Source organism: Mustela putorius, unplaced genomic scaffold (assembly GCF_011764305.1).
Source record: "Mustela putorius furo isolate JIRA1106 unplaced genomic scaffold, ASM1176430v1.1 tig00000997_pilon_pilon_pilon, whole genome shotgun sequence".
In the NCBI taxonomy this organism is placed as follows: Eukaryota; Metazoa; Chordata; class Mammalia; order Carnivora; family Mustelidae; genus Mustela; species Mustela putorius.
In genome coordinates this window covers 3,366,537-3,387,351 of record NW_025421527.1, presented here as the reverse complement: position 1 = coordinate 3,387,351, position 20,815 = coordinate 3,366,537, and the positions used below count along the sequence as shown (strand labels likewise).

The 20,815-nt window shown below is 56.6% G+C and overlaps 1 protein-coding gene across 1 annotated transcript; it reads right to left on the bottom strand.

Moving 5' to 3' along the window:
- Nucleotides 1–17,551: 17,551 nt before the first annotated feature.
- Nucleotides 17,552–19,551, bottom strand: LOC123393734 (small integral membrane protein 42-like). Its single transcript, XM_045086641.1, has one exon. The coding sequence runs from the start codon at nt 18,378–18,380 to the stop codon at nt 18,168–18,170; it is 213 nt and encodes a 70-aa protein (XP_044942576.1). The 5' UTR covers nt 18,381–19,551; the 3' UTR covers nt 17,552–18,167.
- Nucleotides 19,552–20,815: the final 1,264 nt, after the last annotated feature.

The window sequence follows — 20,815 nt, the reverse complement described above, 5'->3', positions numbered from 1 at the left end:
GGCCCGCCACGGGGACATGCACCCGGAACTCTGGGGCCAAAACCGATGATGGGGCAGGTCAGGGGGCGACTGAACCCGGGGTCCAGATCCCGAAGGAACTGGGTGAGGGTGGGAGCCAGATGGGTTCCATTTATTAAGAGGTAGAGGTTTGGGTCAACAGCAGATTTCCCAAGCCCGTGGCCTTCTGGCTCTGAGGGAGGAGAGGGGAGGCCCGCACAGGTCATCCCGCTGAGAACCTGGGAGGCCTGGGGTGTAGTGGCCTCTGCAAGGATTTCTCTTTGGTCATGTCCCAGGACTGTTTGAGGATCACCGGGGGTGGGGGGTGCGGGAAAGGGCTGTTTTCAGATCCTGTTTTTTGAAAGCTATAAATCATCAGAGAGATACAAGGTTTTCTTGTTTGCATCACCTATGTGACCCCCGAGCAAACGGAAGCTGGTCCACGGGAGCCTTTCTGTGTGCAAGGGACACAGGACACAGCCAGAGACAGACGTAGGGATGGGGGAGCTGAAAATACTTGAGAGGTAATGCTACCCGTTTCCGAGACGGTGGCAGGTCCCAGTCAGAGGCCCCACCGCCAGAGAGGCTGGAGCCCTGCGAGCCGTGGGGAGACGCCGTGTCCAGGACCCGAGCCCGTCGGTGGCTGGAGGCGAGTCCCTCCTGGGTGGGAATGGGAGACCCAGGTTCGGGTGGGGCAGGGGGCTGGAGCCAGGTAAGCTGAACTGTGGCAGGTAAAACCTGGCCTGATGGGTGGGGGCAGAAGCAAACGGAGCAGAGTAAGCAGAGAAGCAGAGGAGAAGCAGCAAGTGTGCAGACTCGGAGACGCAGGTGAGTCCGCCGGGCAGAGCCGTGAGCGGTGAGCGGCGGCTGCTTGCTGTGGGCTGGGTCCGCACACCCGCCTCCTCTGTGCATCCTCGGAGCCCAGCACGGGGCCGGCAGGGTCCTGGGGACAAGCCTGTGAGCTGTAGAGGGCTCCACTCTGCTCCTGACAGAAGAAAGGCCACGGGAGCTTGTCCCACGTGCGAGGCCTCTGCCTGTGACGGGGGGCCCCAGCCACTCCCTGAAGTCACCCCCAGCTTGAGCACAAGTGGTAATCGCCAAGCTCTGCCGAGTTTGGAAAGCTGCCCCCTCCTTGTGAAGTCCTCTGCCTTGGCGAGCTCTGGCCCGAGGCACACACAGCCTCCTGTCTGCCCTTCCTCACCCGTATGTCAAGTTCAGGGTCCCCACTGATCTACGACAAGACATGTTCCCAGAGGACGGGCTCACTCAGCTCTCCCTGTGACTCCCCCAGTGTTCTTGCCCTTAGATGGAGTGCTGCTCTGGGGACGTACCCTGCTCCCCCCGCCTCTGCGCTGAGGCCCCTGGTCTCCTTGTCTGCCTGGGATGCGCCAGCCTGTCCTTTATCCTCCTCACTTCCAGATCGTACTCATCTTGGGGACCCAGCCCAAAGGCCCTCTCCTCCTGGAAGCCTTGCCGGACTCATTACTGATTCCCCTTCGCTCCGTCTGGGAGGTCCTGGGACAGGTGGGCTGTATGGGGCTGACTCACTCGCACTGTCTGCTCCGATGGCAGGGTTATGTGTGGGACACGTTCGCACTGTCCTCTTAAAGTAAAGCTGCTCGAACACAGGGACCGTGTATGCTCTATTTCAGTACCCTCAGCGGCCGACAGAGGGCCTGGCATTCTGTGGCTCCGTGTGGGCTGGAGGGACATGGATGGGGAGCAGGAGGGGAAAGCCAGCAGCCCTGTGCACACAGGCACCGAGTGGGGACAGCACCTCGAGGACACAGTGTCTCGTGAAGCAGGACAGCGTGGGGACTCCACGCAGGGGCGCTCACGTGAGTTTGCCCAAGGCTGGACGTTGCCAACAGCCACGGACATGGAGTCTCCCCGAGCCCCCGACTGCTGGAGGAGGTCAGCCCGACTCGTTCGGGCCAGTGCGCTACAAACAGAAGTGACATGTCACTTCCAGACCAAAGCACTTAATTGCTAGTGTGAGACCCTCCGGCTCTTCCTCTGCCTGTCTGGCAACAAGAGCTCATTTATTCCAGATGGTGCGGCTTCTTGATGGTGGGTCCCTCTCCGCCTGGGTCCCTGGGTGACTCCCCGAGGCCATGATGAACGTGGAGTTTGCGGGGGACATGTGTCTTTGTTGTGTTAAGATCAGGAAAGTGTGGAGCTGCTTGTTAGTGAGACACGACATGACCCATCCTGATTAATGCAGACCTTCTCTGCTTCCTCCTGCCTGACCTCAGGTCCCTACATCCTGCTCTTCTGCTCTGAGACACAGACAACGGCTCCCATGCACCACAAAGTGCCTAGCAGCGTTCCTAGCACATGACTATTCAGCAAATGGTAGCTTTTGTTGGCCTGGAGAGAGGGGAGCAGTGGGCAGCTGCCCCAGGAGCTGTCTGTGCCCCTTTCCTTAGGGACATCGTGAGCGGTCACGAGTTGGCCCCCAGCAGTGCCGCCCCGTCCCCCTGCAGGCCAGCACACTTTCTGAGCTCCTTTTCTTTGCAAAATGTTGTGAGCTGTCAATGTAGTGAGATGCACAACACCCTCTGCACCTCGATTGCCTTGGTCCTGACACAGCGGGGTCCCACCTCCACCCCACCCCCGCTCAGGAACATCCGGCCACACACCTTGCTGCCGCCAACGTCCCTCAGGCCGCCCCCCCCCCCGCCCCAACGCGTGTTGGATACTGTCTCTCGCAGTGTCCTGATGGCAGGGAACGTGCCTGGCAGAGCCCGTCCGTCCGGCCCCCGGGGTTCTGAAACCAAAAGACCAGCTCTTTGCAAAGCCGGAACCTGGGGGAGGAAAGGATCACTTCCTCACTTTTCCATTTCCTTACTCACTGTAATTAGCTGCACAGAGGCAGCCTCCCGGGGAGAGCAGAGCCATCAGCTCCCAGAATTGAACGGGCAGCTTTGTCTTTTTGTTCCTCTCCACATAATACTGCTCTCCTGGTGGTCGCTATGTAAACACATCCTGCATTCATTTGCAAACTGAGGAATATTTCGTATTTGGAGGCTCAGATAAATGCGCCAGCTTCCCAAAAGAGACACCGGTTGGGACTTCTTCTTTTCAGGCAGCATCGTGCCCACACTCCTGGTCCAGGACCCCAGCCGCGCGACTCCGGGAGGTGGTCAACACTTTGTCCTTCTCAGAGCCTTCTCTGAAGCATGTGGCCCCATGGGTCACACACTCAGGAGTCGAGGGTACCTCTGGGGCACCTGGTCCCACTAGGGACCTGAAGCAGGAGCCCCTACTTGGTCTCAGAGAAAGGCTCTGCATCAAGACCATTGAGCCTGGAAAACGGGTTGACTTTTTACAGAGTCTGGCCTTGGGGACCCGAATGCTGAGATGTCCCTCTGGCTTCTCCAGACACGGGCTCTGAGTCTTTGGGAAAGATCATTTGACCCTTCCAGGCCTCGGTTTGCTCATTGGTTAAGAAGTCATTCCGTCATTCATGCCAAAAACATTTATTGAACATTTACCACATGTCTGGTATTACTCCAGACCCTGGGGGTGCTGTGGGGGAACGGGGTGCCTGCCCTCACAGGACAGGGATGGACAGTGGCAGGTGGAGGGGTGGCAGGGGCGCCGGGAGGAGGGACGTGGCCATGAGAGAAGAGGAAGGGTGAGCTGGGGCAAAGAATAGGCTGGGCAGAGGGAACAGCATTTGCAAAGACCCTGGAACAGAAAGGAGATTTGGGGGTTCAAGACCCAGCCAGGAGCCTGCTGTGGGCGTCCTGAGAGTGGCAGCAAATCCTGTTGGAAAGGCGGCTGGGACAGACCTTGGGAGGACTCGCAGGCCATGAAACAGGACTTGGGGAATTATTCTGAGATGGGAAAATGTAGTAAGTCAAGCCGTATGAAACGACTGTTTTTCTAGGTCAGGAATGGTTGAACATCAGCATTTTATACGGTTCAGCCTAATAGATGTAAACGTGCAGTATTGCTAATTTATTATCACCACTATAAAAAACAGGGTTTTCTATTATTTTGGCAGGATTAATTGGAAGACGTTTCTTCTTTCTGTGCAGCGTCAACGCGTCTCCCTGCCGTTTACACGGAGGCTACAGTCCAGCCTTCAGGGCGCCGCTGTCTGGGGGCCCAGCCCCCTTCCTCACCGGCCCGTTTGATATGGAGCCGTAGCTGTTGCCATGACGTCATGTCTCTTCCCGAGACACCTCTTCCCGGAGTTCAACATTTCTGATTCTGCAAACCTCTCTCTTGCGACAGGGTTCCCCCAGTCCCCTCCTCTCCCACGCCCTGCCCGCAGAGTGAGTTCTGAACAATCGTAGGAAGGCAGTGTTTCCCGTTGCACCCCACTAATCAAGGAGGGCCCCCCCAGCCCCGCCAGGGTTCTCTGGTTCCTTCACTTGCTCACTTCCAGTGAATATGCTGTCTTCCGGCTCTTCCCCAGGAGGGAAGGGGGCCGCTTCCCCTCCCCAGCGCCCTGAGAGCCGCTGCCCACTGCAGCAGGAGGACGTTCCAGATTCTCAGACAGAAACCCCCGGGGACACGGAGTAAGAGGGCTGCCGCAGCTGAGCCCAGCACCACAGCCTCGGTTCTCCGGGCTGTCCAGAGACCTGGAGTGCTCTGGGCTGTGGGTCTCCGTGGAACGCTTTAATAGGGTGCTGGCATCACACTGTCCCAGACCCGGCTGCCGGGATCCCATCTGTGCTCCCTGCTCTGAGCTTCAGGAATCAAGGGTTCTAGAGCAACCTCCGCTGCTGAGCCATGCAACCTTGGACAAGTTACCGAACTTCCCGAGTCTCCGTTTTCTTTTCCTTCCTCCACCTTCCTGCCTGCCTTCCAAGATTTTATTTATTTATTTGAGAGAAAGAAAGAGCGAGCAGGGGAGAAGAGGCAGAGAGAGAGGAGGAAGCAGGCTCCCTGCCGAGCAGAGAGCCCAGATGTGGGACTCCATCCCAGGACCCGGGGATCGTGACCTGAGACAAAGGCAGAGGCTTCACCCACTGAGCCACGCAGGCGCCCCGAAACTCCGTGTTCTTATCCCTGAAGGGGGATAACAACCTCCTTCCTTCGCCGAAGGGAGAGCTAGCACAGTATTCAATGAGCATGTGTCCCAAGTCCCACCACCGCCTCCACCGCCCTTCCTCGCCCAGAGGCCCCTCAGGGCGGCCCAACCCCTGCAGTGGCTAAGCGGTTTCCCTGCTTCCCTACTTTGTGCCCCAGAAACTGTCCTCCGCAGCACCCGTTCTCTGAGGAGTTGTTCCCGCCTGAAAAGGCCCCCGATCTTCAATCTACCACCAAGGCCAGAAATCCGGACTCCCACCAAAATCACACAACCGAAGGAAGCCTCTCGAAGTGTAAATGACCCCCCGTCACTCCCTTGCTTCGGACCTCACGGCTTCACGACGTGCAGGATACAGTCCACACTCCTCGGGTCCCCCGGGCCCCCCACCTTGGCCGCCCGTCTACCTCTTGCCAGCCTTTGTCACTTCCCATGACTGCCTTCCTTGCTCTCAGGGATGTCCTGTCTCCGAGTGAAATGCTGGACCCCTTCCTTCAGAGACACCTCTGAGAGTCTGGGGATGCTTCAGGAGGGGAAGAAGTTACTGTATATTGCGTAAAATGCCAGGCATCTCATACGTATGATTGTGTGCAGCGTTCAGAGGAATGGGCCCCTGGAGCCACACCTTTAAGGGGACACCTGTCCTTCATGCAGCACCCGGCGGACGCCCAGCGACGAGCCTCGCACCCGAGCCCCGGAAGCTCTGGCCTCAGAGCCCCTGGGGCTCCAGCTCCCCTTCTAATAACCTAAAGGCTATTAACAGTCTCTTCAGTTATTAAAACCATTTTTTTGATGCCTGTCCCTTTGGTCCTGGCTCCATGCCATGAAAAGTAGCCGGCATCCCAGATGCCCCTTTGAGAGGGCGGCCCTTCCCCAGGCTAGAGAAAGAGGCTGAGACCTCATTGCTCAGGTACGCCCCGTTCTCACGGGAGGACATGGACCCCGGCCCCGGGGCACAGGTGCCTCCCAGATTTAAAATCTTGCAAGGGAAAGAACCTGAAGGCGTGTGTAGAAACACTGGCATTCTGGAGGACGGAGGAGAAAAGTCTTGTGCTTCAGCTCAGGCCCTAGGGCTGCTTGCAGGGTCTGAGTCCGGGACCTGAGGTCTGCCAGCAGTGCTGACGTGCCCCAAGGACACCTTCACCTCTTTCATCTGTGAGAAATGAATATCGGGGCTCCTGGGGGCTCAGTCGGTGAAGTGTCTGCCTTCGGCTCAGGTCGTGATCTCAGGGTCCTGGGATCGAGCCCCGTGTCGAGCTCTCTGCCCTTCCTCACCCTCCCGGATCCGCCACCCGGACCTGCTGACTCTGCCCTCCCCGCGCATGCTCCAACCGGCTTCTCCTCTCCCTTCCATGACTCTGCACGGGTTTTTGGCTTTCTCCACTCCTGCCTGTTGTATGAGCGGGACAGCCTCCGATGCAATCTTCCCGTCTCCAGCCTGACCCCGTCTAAACCGTACTTGACCATTCTGCGGGAATAATCCTTCCAAAATGCAAATCTGATGTGATACGTTCGTCCCTGAAGTCATTCCACAGCTCCCCGTCGAGGTCGGGACAAAATTAAGCCCTTTAACAACTGGGTGAAGGGCCTCCCTGACCTGACCCCGCTCTGTCCAGTCTCACGGCTTCCCGAGTCCCTTTCCGGGGTTTAAGGATGTCAGCTGTGAGTCTGCCCTCGGTTCCTGGGGATGAGGCACGCCCCATTTCTTGCCTCCTTGGAACAGGTGGTCCTCTCCTCAAAACAGTGTCCCTCTCCCTTTCTCGTACCCTCGCTGACTCCTCCTCGTTGTAAAAGTCCCGTTACTGGGCTTGGCCTCCTCCCTGAAGAGGTTCTCCCCGCCCGCTCCGTCTAATTACGGGCTCTGCGCAGGTGATCCTTCCCTGGGCTCAGGGTCCCAGGCACTCTCGTGGCCATTGCCTTATCGCGAGAAAAGCTTGGGGCTCCCTGCTTTTCTCTTTCTGTGCACGTGGCGCGCTGGCTGCTGTCTCTCTTTCTCTCTCTGTCAGGAGACTGGAAGCCCACTGCGGGCAGGGACTGGGCTCGGTACACCCTCCTCTCCCCCATCAGGGTCCTCTTCCTGCACAGCGTCTGAGGGTGACCAGCCTCCCTCCCAAGGGAGAGCACCTGAGCGAAGCCCCTCCCCCCAGGTAGCCCCTCGGCCCCGGGACAGCAGGAGAGGTGGGAAGTCGGCCGTGAGTGGAGGGGAGGGACGTGTGACGGACTAGCGACCCAGGCATCCGGTTTCATTGTTTAAACACTCAGCCCTTCAGCCCGGGACTCTATGCCAAGTCTCTGGAGGTGTGGAGACACATACACGACGGTTTCCGTCCTTCGGGGATGTGCCATCCAAGAGCAGAGACGTACCTGTCTGCAAACCCTCGGACCTGCGGGGTGGTCTCTAGACCCTAGGACTCTGAACACAGAGCTGCTTTAGCAGGGAGAGAAAGCCGTTACTCGTAACTGTTGAGGGTTCAAAGCGAGGACAAGGTAACCTCTGAGCAGGGACGGGAAGGATGAGAGAGGCTCTGCCCACTTTCTCCTGGGGACGGAAGGCTTTGCAGGCAGGTTCCCAGCGCTTGCTGTGGTGTTCCTGGAATAAGCTGCAGTCACCCAGCTTCTGGTGGGGGGGCCTGGGTGTGGGGACGGGGACGCGCCACCCGGTGTCCCGGGCTGGCAGAGGTGCTCCCGCCCCCGCCCCCGCCCCCGCAGGCACCCAGGCTCTGGCAGGGGCTCCAGGCACCGGGCTGCGGCCTCCTCTCCACGCCTGGTTTATTATGCACGAGGCAGGCAATTTGCCTCCCGCCCCGGGGACCCATCTCGGAGACAAGAAGGTAGTTTGTTCTCTGTAATGGCTTGTGCTGGAGTGTGGCGGCAGGCAGGGCGGGCGTGAGGGCTGGGGCTGCACGGAGGGGGTCTCTGTGGCCTTCACTCTTCCTCTCCTGCGGCTTCCCTTCCCCCACCGCGCTCTGTCCTCCTGCCCCTCGTTCCTGAGCCTCGTGGCTCCTTCTCCCACCATGCTCCTTTCAGTGCTGGGTCGGGGTGGGGTGGGAGGGCTGGAGGGCGGGCGGCAACCACCCCACCCCTCACTGCGGGGGCGCGGCCTCGGGACTCCGGCTCACTCCGTCCCACCCTAGGCCATCTCTGTCCCTTCTTCTCCCTCCTGATCCGTTTCTTCGCTGACCCTGACCTCCATCCCGATGCCCGTGGGAAGACACCCCCGGGATCCTGCCCTCATTTCCAGGTGGGCACCTGCCGCAGCGGAGGGCTTGCCCACAGCCCTCTCATTCACCAGAGGCGCATCCCTGGTGAAGTCCAGACCCTGCCGGGCGGGGGTCTCCTGGGGTGAGCGCCTGAGAGGTCTGTATCATGGTGGGGACACGCAGGGGCCAGGGTACGAGGGTGGGCACCGGGGTTGGTGCTGAGGCCCAGGGGGTCTTAGGTGCACCTGCCAGGGCCCAGCCACTGCTCCGGAAAAGAGGTAGGAGCCAAGGGAAGGCAGGAAACCCGGGGGAGGTGAGTGATAGCCGCAGAGCCAGCCAGGCGGGAGGCGGCAGGAGGATGAATGAGCCTGACAAGGAGGAGGAACCTTTCCTCAGCCCCAGATTCAGGAAAGAGAACAAAGGAGCAGGGCCAAAGGCAGGGGCAGAGAGGAGGGCGAGCAGAAGCCAGCCATGCGGGAAGGAGGGCGGAAGAGGAGGGCAGGTTGGACAATGACGGAGCCCATGGAGATGGCTCTGAGAAGCAGAGGCCGGTGGCCCGCGTGCAGGTGGGGGCCTGCTTGGTGCCCCTGTGAGACCAGCCCGGGGAGGGCAGTGGACACCACCCACCGCAGGTGTTTTCACGGTGGCTCTGAGGGGAGCCGCTCTTCTCCCTGGGTCCGAGGACGCGGAGGGAAGAACCCTCTGGAGGCTGAGGTGCACCACACAGCAGCTGTGAGAAGGGCCAGGAAGGGCTCGGCCCAGGACAGAGCTGTGGACCCCAGAAGCCCCTCGCCACAGCTCCCCAGGCCCCTCGGTGGAGGCGGGGATGCTCCCTGCCTGGGTGGGGCCGCAGCACCTTCCTGTTGGGCTCTCTGAGGATACGGGCCAGGCCAGGTCATGTCTGGAGCCAGACACGCCAGGGGCCCTGTGGACGCCCCACAGACAAGCCCCCGGAGGTAGCAGCATGTCCAGCTCCAGGAAGACCCTCTGGGGAGTGTGGTCCTTTCCCACCGTACTGATGAGGGCATCAAGCTCTCCTCCGGCTCCAGGAGGATGTAAAACTGAGGCTGGACCATCCCTCAGCCGGAACAGTCGGTTTCTCTCTTAAAAAAAAAAAAAAAAAACTAGCTTAATATGTTTATTGGTTTGATTTATTGTTATTAGCTTCCATGCTGGTCAACATAAAATAATTATAAATTCAAGATTACAGTGAAAACCACTACCATTTTAATTTAAAAAAACAGTGTAGGAGGTTCATAGCCTATATATATTGCCTCCCATATTTCTCCTGGGAACATTACAAAAATCCTGTCACGCAATAGAAAAGGTTTTAATCGGAAAGAGAAGGAAAGAGGCAAAGAAGTATGAGGCGGAGGCATGGGGTAGAGCCTGGGAGAAGCCCCAGGAGGGACTGGGATTCCCACCAGCTCCCGGAGCCGGGCCATGCACCGTCGGGCTCCTCCAGGCTCAGGGGTGCAGCAGAGAACCTCGAGTCTGGCCCCCACAGCCCGGGTTGTGTGGGGAATGGCTTCTGGCCTCCTACAGAGCCACCAGGTTGGGGCCTGCGTGGGAGAGGCTGTCCCTGTCTGTCACCCTGGAGGAGGGCCGCTCCCGGGTCCAAGAGCTTGGCTGTGCAGTCAGGGTCCCTTTGTATCCTCCCCCACCCCCAGGCTTGTAGGTGAGGAAGGGGCCACCAGCCAGGCCTCCCCTCCTGAGCTCTCTGCCTGCACCCCTCCCAGCACACACAGCGGGAGAGGGTAAGGCAGACATTTATCTTGGCGTAATTATCTGTCAGGTACAGCGGGGAGGCCCCAGCCGCCCCCCACCACGCAGGAAAATGAATCCCGCACGCACAGACACGGGGCTGCGCTCTTGCCCTCCGCCCCAGGCGCTCAGCCAGGCCACCCTGGACGGCCCACCTGCCTGGATCCGCCAGACGTCCCCGCCGGACCTCTACCGCCTCCTTCCAGCCTGAGCTCCTGGTTGCTGGTGGGGGGAGGCGTTAGGACTGGCTTCCCTGCATGGATGGCACCGTAAGCCCAGAGGCTGGGCGCGGGCTGCACGTCTGCCGCAGCGAGGAGGGCTGCTTTCCAGGATCCAGCCAGCAGGTCTAGGACCCTGGGAGGCCCTGCACATGGGTGCTTTCCCCGGTCCCCATGAGACAGCCCATGGAATCGGCGTTTCTGCTCACCGTGGAGAGGAGAGCACAGCTGGTTGTGTCCCGCCAGAGCCCAGCTCTGCACGTCCTGAGACCGGGCTCTGTGGGGAGGCCGAGAAGCCCCAGAGGGGCAGGGGGTGGACACTTCTTGGGTGAGCTTTGGTGCCTCTTTCTTTAAAGTGCGCATGGTCTGCTCCTCTCCAGATCCTCATGGGGGTGTAATGAGAAAGCAAGTCTTGAGACGTGTAGGAGCTCAAGAAGAGAGGTGATTCCCCCTTCGGCCTCCCCGCCGCGTCCCTCTGTGCACAGGGGGCTTAGAGCCAGAGCCTTCTGGCAGTCCACTGAAGTCTACGGATTCCTTCACACTGTTGGGAAGCAAGACTGTCCCATCCCCTTCAAGGACCTTCTAGCCAGACTCAGAGTCCAACTGACATGGGACAGATTAACGGGAGAAAATCAAATTTAATAGCATGTATATGAGGAATCCACACAGACACAGAAATTCCAAAAACCATGGGGCAAAATGAGGTATCTATGTCATCCCAGACTAAGGAGAAGGCGGCAGGGGTCTGGGACCTCTGAGGGAAGGAGGTAGTTCACAGGGCAGTGCGGGGAAGAGCAGATGTTCGGTGATTAGAGGTCTGCCCTGCCGTGCAGAAGGGTCACTCAGATAAAATTCATCTCTGCTAGTAACCCTTATTCTGGGAAAGACCCCCAGTTCAGATTCTTCTGTGTAGTTAAGGGAAGGGTGAAACTTTCTCTTGACCCTGCAGGGTCACAGTTGCAGCGCAGAGCAGTCCGTCCGCCAAAGCGGCCCATCTCGGGGCAGCCTGCCCTTGCCTCCCGCATCATAATGTTGCCAAATGCGTGAACTGAGATATGTGGGCTTGCAAAGGAACCCAATTCTACTGACAAACCACTCCTGAAAGAATCAAAACAAACAAATGCACGACCCAGTAATCAACCACGCTCTTCAACGACGCATTCAACGACCAGATCTAGCAGTGGATCTCATAACTGCCGTAATTTGCGAGACGGGAGGAGATGAAGGAAGTTTCCGGAGGCTGCGGCTGCAGGTGGAATACGAATGCACCTGGGTGTCTACTAGTGACGGAACCCCAGGTATTGTTGGCAGCACGGGTGTTACTAGTGACGGAACCCCAGGTATTTTGGCAGTACGGGTGTCTACTAGTGACGGAACCCCAGGTATTGTTGGCAGTACGGGTGTCTACTAGTGACGGAACCCCAGGTATTTTGGCAGTACGGGTATCTACTAGTGACAGAACCCCAGGTATTGTTGGCAGCACGGGTGTCTACTAGTGACAGAACCCCAGGTATTGTTGGCAGTACGGGTGTCTACTAGTGACGGAACCCCAGGTATTTTGGCAGCACGGGTGTTACTAGTGACAGAATCCCAGGTATTGTTGGCAGTACGGGGCGTGCGGTGGAGAAATCCTGGATGCGTTCAGAGCTGGTGAAAATATGTCCCATCACCCAAGTCCCCAGACCACCGCCCCCAAAACCTACCCAGGCATCTCGGGTTAAGAGGAGATGCAATTGGCTGAAAACATCTGTGTGCATTATGAAGAGCGGCTGGAAGCCGAGAGATGGACACACAGAGGGTCTGCCCACGAGGGCCTTCTGGATCATACGGGTGTCCTTCTGAGCACGGCAGCCAAGAACCATGGTGGTTGAACAAGCCGCCTGAGCACCGGAAGGAAAAGACAACAGAAGCAGGGCTCGGGCTCCTGGTGCCCCTGGCCCTGCTCCAGGCGATCTCCACCTCGTTGGGCCTCCACCCCGCCCTCCGCCCTCCTCCTCTGCGGAGAACACGGCCCCCTCTGTCCGGCTGGCTCTCCTCATCCCTCCACACTGCATGTGCGCGTGTCTGCTTTACCTGCACGGTTCTGTGTGGCTCCACGTGGCTCGTGGGTGCACACGGCTCTGCTCTCGAGGCCTTGGGCTTGATGGCCGGCAGGCACTGGGCTCAGAGGCATGGGGGCGGCTCCTTCAAGTTGGAGAGAGAGGGTGGCTTGCTGTCAAGGGGGATGTGGAAAAGCCACTGCACTTACAAGGGGGGAGGAAGTGGGAGCCAGAAGCCGTTGGCTCTCCATGCGCAGGCTGGCTAACGGGAGCTGAGGTGGAGGGGCTCCCTCACCCCCTCTTCGGGACCCCACAGAGGGGCCCCAGGGTCTGCATGCACCCCTGACTCGCTGTGGGGCCTGGAGCGCTCCTTCCCTGCGTCAAGCCTCTTTCCTGCACCAAGAATGAGCTCCTTCCCCTCTGTTCTCAGGGGTCGTCTGTAAGTACTAGGGTGGGGTACAGCTGTTCGTTCTTTTTAACAGGAAAATACAGGTTTTCCCGGGTCACGTGTGTGTGGCTGTCCTCGGCAGCCGTCTTGTTTGGACGGAGCTCTCATTCTAGGAGACCCGCAGAGTCCACGGAACCTGCCCCTCCTCCGTGGCTCACCTCTCAGACCCAAGCCAGCAGGCGTCTTCTGCAGAGCCTGGAGAAGCTCCCTCTCCGGGAGGAAGGGGTTGACCCAATTGGCGTTTCCTCACAGAGATGTTTCATTCTTAAAGGGCCCACAGCACCTCGGACTTGACAAATACCCTTCGAATCTCCCTACTTGACGTCTCGGAATCCTCTGAAACGGGCACAGATAAGGAAACTAAGGCTCATTCACACAGAGCGTCGGTGATCGCGTGGACGCAGGAACCTTCTGACTCTTCCTGGGACTCAGTTCCGTCTCAGTGAAGACAGGCTCAGGAAGGGCGCAGTGATGCAAAGGGCCTGGGGAGGTAAGACAACAGCGGAGTCCTTCTCACTTGAAGGACAACTGGTCGCTGGAACTCCCTGGCGGTGTTTTCCTTATCCTTGGTTGATCATCCTGCTGCTGAGTCGGCTGCCTGTACTTCCTTAGGCTGGGAAATGTCACAGCTCTAAAGCAGGCTTTGGGGGAAACTGAAGTGACTTCTTGTTCCAGAGAAGCCCCAGGAGCTCGTTCTGTGTCCTGGGCCCCCTCCGAGGTCCTCCTCGAGGGGATGCTGCCCTCAGGTGGTGAGCGTGTGACTGACAGGTGCGCACACCCTCTGGGTTCTCACGGGTCCCAGCAGGCAGGCGGTCTGGTAGGATTGTCATTCATGCACGGTGACCTTGCCTGAGGGTTCCGCCCCAGGCACAGACGGGATGTTGTGCCTGTGGCCTCGGCTTCCAGCCGCTCACCATCTTCCCAGCCCAAGAGGCTACAACGATGCTACATCCCCAGACCTCAGCCAGCCGCGGGCAGCCCTGAGGGGATGCTGGCCCAGTGCTGGTTCAAGAAACCCAACACCTGTCCTCGCCCGGAGCACACACTCTACACTTGACCTGAGGGGTCACGCCATCCCATGAGGTAAGTGCGATGTCCGTTTTGCCGATAAGGAAACAGAGGCAGAGTTCAAATCTGCGGTTCTTAGACTTCGCGGTCGCTATCCCTGTCCACTCTAAAAAATTATGAAACCCCCGGGAGGAGATTTGGTTTCCCGGGTTGTATGTACCCATATCTGCCGTATTACAAAGTAACAACAAACTTCAAAAAGCACTTAATTCATTTAAAAATAACATTACTAAACTTATTACATATTAACATGAAAAATGTTTTGAGAGGAGAACAGTATCGCTTTTGTAAATCTCTGTAACACTGGGTGCGTTGGGCGAAGCGCTGCGCCCCGGAAAGACGGGCAGGAAGAAGGGGAGGAGGAAAGGAGCCCCGGGGGCACCGGGCCGGCTCCGTGGGACGAGCACGAGGCTCTCCAGCTCAGGGTCTTGTGTTCTAGCCTGTGTCAGGCATAGTGCGTCCTTAAAAAACCAAAAATATAAAAATATAAAGAGGCAAATAACATTGTAATGTTTGCATGGAAGTAATTTTCAACCTTGTGGAGGTCCTGAAAGGGTCTTGGGGGACCCCCAGGCACCCCGGATGGAACTCTGAGAGTCCCTGGCTTAACGAATGTGCATGTGGCTGCCCAGCCCGTTTGAGGTGGTAGAGCTGGGAGGCACCCGGGCTTGCCTCAGTGGCCCCCGCCCCAGATCCCGGCCCCCCACTCACCCCTCGGGGCATCAGGGGCTCCTCTGTAAGATGAGGGTGGACTTTTCCATGGCGCAGAGCCCTCTGGCTCTGAGCCTCCCTCACCCAGCTTGGGGCAGCTCCCGGGCCGGCCACGAGGCTAGAACAGCGACCCTCCTTCTCTTGGGAAGAGAGCTCGGGGTTCTATACTTTTTCGAGGAAAAAGGAGCCTCTACCCACCCCCACCCGTGCTGTCACCAGGTTCAGCTGTGGACTCAGCCTCCCGTCCCCAGGACAGGGGGGTGGGGGGGCTGGGGACCAGGCTGCGGTCGGCGGTCCCAGACCCTGTGAAGCTGGGAATCCCCCCCTCCCCGCTCACACACTGCTGAGCAGAGCCTCCCCAGAAGGGCATTTCAGGTGGAAGGAGCGGGATTCGTGACGTCATGGACGAGGGAAGGCCCGGGAACGGAAGAGTCAGTGTCCAGTGGGCATTTCGAGGACCCTCTCCCAGCCTCTTCCTGCTCCTGTCACTGCACCGCAGCTGTGCTGTCGTCCCCTTGTGGACCATCTTCCCTGACTCCTAGGGGTCCAGTGTGGAAACCCTCGTCTGGCATTCAAGACCTTTAACACCGCTGGTGCTCTCTCTCGACCTAACTGCCCAGAGTCCCTACATGTATCATGCAGCTCCTACTTGTCCCTTGTCATGCATGTCACGTGCTTCCTTCTGCTTCTAAGACCTGTCTGGTACCCTAACATGTCACCTGCTTCAGGAAGCCCTCCCTGATTGATCCAGCCCACAGGGGTCTCTCAGGCTTCAGAATGCCTAGAGCAACCCATTAGCACCCATCCTTGGCCTTTCTCAGAAATCAGCCCAGATGGTTACTGTCCCGAGGGCGGTCCTCAGCCACATGGGGACTGGCAGCTCCTTGGAGGAGGAAGCAGCATCCTAGACTCTTTCATGGCTGCCTCCCTCCGGTCCCCATGACCCTCTGAACGCTTTATGGGGTTTGTGGTATCTGTAGGTTTGGTCCCTGCAGGCACAGGGCCTGGGGCAGCAGACAGACCGCTCTGCAGGTGGAAGAGGCCGAGGAGGACACAGTTGCCCTCATCACGAGGGACCACACATTGTCATGCTGGTGGCATTTCAGAGCAGGAGCGTCTGATAGGGAAAGAAGGACTGCCTCCAGGCCCGGTGTCTTACTCCCGGATGAATGCACGGAGGGGGCGGTAATCCCGCCCTGCTGTGAGACTTCCGGCAGGACCAGCCTCTCTGAGCTCAGCGCCTCACCCTCTGGTCTGTATGCGGGGCAGAGTCCTGTCCTCGGCGTACTTAGGCAGAACAGATACACCGTATGCTAAGAGCCAGCATATAACTGATCCTTGTTATACAGCATGTTTTAAAAAGGATCACCAGCCAGGAGATCTTGAGGAAAAGAGATTCCCGCTGTGGTGGAGAACATGGTCACAGTCCCTTAGGGTCTCTGCTGCCCTGAGTGGGGAACGGAGGGTCCCTGGGCCCAGTGTGGCCGGAGGACTGGGTTTGCTGGCCCTTTGCTGCCATCGGGTGGCCGTAAGCTTGCCATGCAGCCCAGCTGGTTTGTCGGTAAAACAGATTTGGGGAACATGAAGAGTGGGGAGGAGGGTGACTTAGGGCCCCAGGAAGTGGCCTGTCACACACGCAACATGGGTTTTGACCAAAGGAACCTCAGAGGGCTCAGAGGCCTGCCCTCCGGGGTTTTGTGAATTCCACTCCCACCTCTGACGCAGCTCTCCTTCTTCAGTATTCTCGTGCTTGCCGTCTCTCTGCTCTCTCTACTCCTCCCGTTATGGGTCTTTACCCACGCTGGTCTCCCTCTGGGATGCAGGGCTGCCTGCCTGTACCTGTGCCGTGCGGACCGTCCGCCTGTCCCGCAGCCTCAGCCTGCCGGCGTTCTCCCACGCGCCTTCTCCAGCTCGGGCCAGGCTCTTCCAAACCTGCCTCTGTACCTGCCCCCATAACGCCCAATTCTTTTCCATTGTAATGTTTGTATGGAAGTTTACACTTAACCTACATGACCCCTTCATGGGCATCCATCTCTCACTGTGCTGTACAGGGTCCAGAAGAGAGAAGACAGGGCCCCGTCCTCTTGTAGCCCCGGCACCCAGGACCGAGCCTGATTGGTGGCAAGAGCTCAGTAAACATCCGATGGATGAACTCAGGCGCCTGCAGGATAGGAGGGGAAGATCTGCTGGTGTTGGGGTGCTGAGGACCGTGCTGCCGACTCTGAGCTCCTTCTCCGTGAGCAACGTGTGGAAAACATGCACACTCGAGGCAACACCCCACCCCGTCCTCTCCCTCCCAAGCTGACATGTCGGATGGAGAAGGGGTGTGTCACCAGATGGAGAGGCAGGCCAGCTGGCCTTGGAGAAAGGGGCCCATGCTGCCGAGGAGAGAGGGGTACATCTTCCTTGGCCATGAAGCTTTCAGTCCCATTGCTGGCCAGCTGTGATGGGTCTCCGCTGGAGCTGGTCAACCACGAGACAAACGCTACACCCCCATCAGCCACTGGAGGAGGCAGGTGGGAACGCTCCCTGACCAGGAGGGGCTCCCCATGGGTCTCGCAGCAATCCTGGCCTCTCCTCAGCACTGAATGACCAAACTCCTCAACTTCTGCAGCTGCAGTCGAAGTCTATGGGTGCCCATGGTTGAGATGCAGAATACACAGCCCAGATTCCAAGGAGACTCAACATGGTCCCAACTAACACAGTCCCATGATTCTAAGCAAAATGCAAAGCTTTTGAGGAAGGAGCTCTTGGCTTGCGACTGCCTGGGGTCAAGCGCCTGTGGACGGAGACAAGGGGACACATGATGGGGTGTTTCTAGGAGGAAGGGTTAACAGTGGGGTTGGATATAGACGTGTTTCTCCAAAAAATTACTAACTCTTTCCCAGCAAACCGTCAAATGCTCCTTAGGGTAACCCAAGCCTGAGTGAGACTATGGATTCTCAAAATACTGCCTCTTTAATTTGGATTTGACTTGAAAAGGGAATTCATTCCAACCTCAGAAAAGATATTTTGAAATAAAATCATTATTTTAGAATATGATATTTTTAAAGTTTGCCGACTCACAAAATTGGAGGATGGGAGATAGGAGAGAAAAGTATTTGATGCTTCAGATCACTTTTGGAGAGGCAATACTTTTTTTATTTGCAGAATTAGGTGAAAAGGAGGGAGCATTTTACCTAGAACTTGGGGGTAGGTGAGCTGCCCTATGTCAAGGATCTTCTGGAACTGAACTGCTGGTATAGCATCGTTTTGTGTCGGAGATGCTGTGAGCTCCCAGTGATTTCTACATCCCAGAGTCAACACATGCCCGATTCAGAAACGAAAACTTGGGCTTTGTAATCAATTTTTCATCCTCCACGTGTTTGTTTCTTTCCTCTGTTAATGCAGAAATCAACAGCCATTTATAGTTTCAGTCGAGAAGATCCACAGAGAGAAGACGTGCAACCCCGGCCTCGGGGACCAGCCAGAGAACAGCAAGATGAGCGTGAACTATAGCTGAAGTGGAGGAGGAGGGAGGAAGGCAGGGGGGTGCTCTGGCATGGGGCGGGGGGACCTGGGGGGGCAGAGCAGCTCTTCTTCCTCAGTCTCTGGCTCTGAGAAGGCTCCCGGACGGCCCTGCCTCCTGAGTCTCCAGGTCTTCCCCTCAATGGAGTCCTCGCCAGGGGCTGTCCATGTTCATGCCAGCAGAGTTTCCTCCTTTCTTGGGTCTGGCCCTCTGAACGTGTTGCCTTTGTCCTTGGTTACTTTCCAGACCAGGATGAGTAGAGTGGCGAGCGTCATCAGGAGTGCCAAGAAGAAGAGAACCTTCACCAGGTAAGCAGGATCAGATGTGGTGGTGGTGAGAGTGCCCTTGTCCCATAGGAAGGTTGGGAGTTGTGAGGAAGACATGGGCTTCTTGAAGACAGCTGGGCTATGTGGTCTGCGCAGACTGCCCCAGTGGCTACACACCAAGAGAACCAGGCGGCTCTCTGTTATGTCCTCGAACTGGGTGTGGAGCTACGTCGTACATCTATTCAACCCTGTTGCTCACGTGGCACCATTTTCCTTGGATGTCAACTGAGTGGGCAAGGAAGTTTGCTCAGCGATGTTGAACAACTGCTTCCAGTACAAATACAGTGCTCAGATGATGGCTTGATTGGTAAGACTTCCAGGTCCTGGGTGGGGCGTCTGAGGCTTTGTGATGTCACTTGAGGGTGAGCCTAGGGTCTGGACTGAAGGTTCTAGTCCAGAGACCTCCATCCTCTGAGCCCCACTTCCCTTCATGTCCGGCCTCTAGATTGGAAAGGGCTCCCCAATTGCTTGCAAAGATGCCCCTTCAATCCCTTTTTACCATGACCTGTTCATTCTGAAATAATTAGGGGCATATGGGAAGTTGCAGAGATAACAGAAAACCCATGTATCCCAATGGCTAATCGTGAGTACCTATAGCACAAAATCAAAACCAGTGAACAGACATTGGAACAAACATGCGCGTGTAGTTCTATGGTCTTTCATCGTACACACAGGTTCCTGTAGCCACCACTGAAATCACGACACAGAATTACTCTGTCACTAGAAAGACTAATGGTGTCCACATCCTACCAGTTGGAGACGTTGCAGAAAACCCACCTTCATCAAGCTCCTTCCACCCTCCTCCTCTTGCAGTACAATTTTATTAAATATTTCCTCTCTATATGTTGACGTTGACCTCCAGCCATGTTATGCTCTTTGCTTCAACAGACATGATTTACAGAACACAAGAGGAGAAGGAAGGTCTGTTGCGTTGACCCCACTTACTGTTGTTCAGCTTATTACGTCTTTGAGTTCACAGATTCTTTTCCTCTGTCCCCAGTGTTTTACTTTGGTAATTCTATTTTGCAGTTCTAAAATTTCCGTTTGGTTCTCCTCTGTATCATCAATTTCCTCACTGAGATTTTCTACTTTTTATTTGTTTCAAGTGTATTCATAATTGCTTGTTGAAGCATTTTTATGATTCTTTAATATCCTTGTCGGGTAATTCGAACATCTGCCCATCTTGGTATTAGCATCTTTTTTTTTTTTTTTTTTTTTTTTTTTTTTTTTTTTAAATTTGAGATTTTCCTGGTTCTTGGTGTGATGGATGATTCTGATTGTATGCTGGGCATCTAGGTGTTATGGAACTCTGGATCTTATTTAAATCTTCTATTTTAGCAGGATTCCTCTGACATCATGCCCGTTGTGGGGAGGGGTCACCTCACTAAGGCCAGGCAGTGGTGAAGGTCTGGGTTCTCTGCTTAGCCTCCTTTATGAACCCAGGGTTAGAGAGGTAAAGCCTCCCTGCTGGGTGGATACGGTATCTCAGACCCCCAAGGTGGCCTCCTCTGACACTTTGGCAAAGACAGGGAAGGCCACTTTGCTATGTCTGGATGGGGAGCTCATTGTCTCTGGGCAGGAATGGAAGTCCTGGATCCCCACTCTGTCTTCTCTGATACTACTAGATACTCCCTGGGGTGGAGCATGGGGAAGGGTATTTCATTCCAGCTGGGCAAGGGTGGGGACCTGGGATTCCCCTTGGGCTCTGCTCAGAGGTGGGGGTGGGGCCACAAGGTTTTCCATGGTGTTTGGCTAGAGTAACTATTGGCAACTATTGTCTAAAAGTTTTAGGTCTTGTTGGGTTGCCTTCCCCCTGGTTTTTTGGCTACAGAAAGACAAGCAGGCTTTTCCCAAGACTTTATTTTGTTTGTGCCCATGGGCATTCCTGGGTCGTTCCTCCAACACCCAATCTAGCACGTAGGAGTCAAAAAGCAAACTCAGGGAACTCATTGCCACGTCCATCCTCGGGTTCGAAGGTCCCAGTCAGTCTGCCTTCCCCTTCTCACCTTCTGGAAACTTCTTGCGTTGTTTTCCTATAAAACATCCAGGGTTTGTGCTTCACGGGAGGAACTGGAAGAACTGAATGCACTCCTGACGCATTTCCTCCCTCAGGGCCTCAGAACACCTTGACGCCCCATCAGGATTCAGAACAGGTGAGGGCAGTGAGAGCCACACGAGTTGTGGCTTGAGGACTCAGGGTGGAGCCCAGGCCTCGCTCTCCAGGGCTTGTGACCTCGGTCAGGTCATGTCTCTGAGCCTCCATCTACTCTTCAGGGATGCGATGATAGTGGTAAGGCAAGATTATAGGTTTCCATGGGACTGAAACAAGCTTATAAATGCCTAATAACCTTCCAAGCGGTGCAACTGTATACAAATGCTACAATGTTACAGTTAAAAAAGGTTCTTTTAAATAAGAGCTGGGGTGAGTGGGAGGGAAGGGAAGAGGGACAAGGCAGGGCAGGTTGGTTCTGTCCAGGCACTGTGAACTTTCA

Coding starts and splice junctions, on each gene's coding strand:
- LOC123393734 (XM_045086641.1), bottom strand. CDS start 18,380: ATGTCTTCCTCACAACTCCCAACCTTCCTATGGGACAAGGGCACTCTC.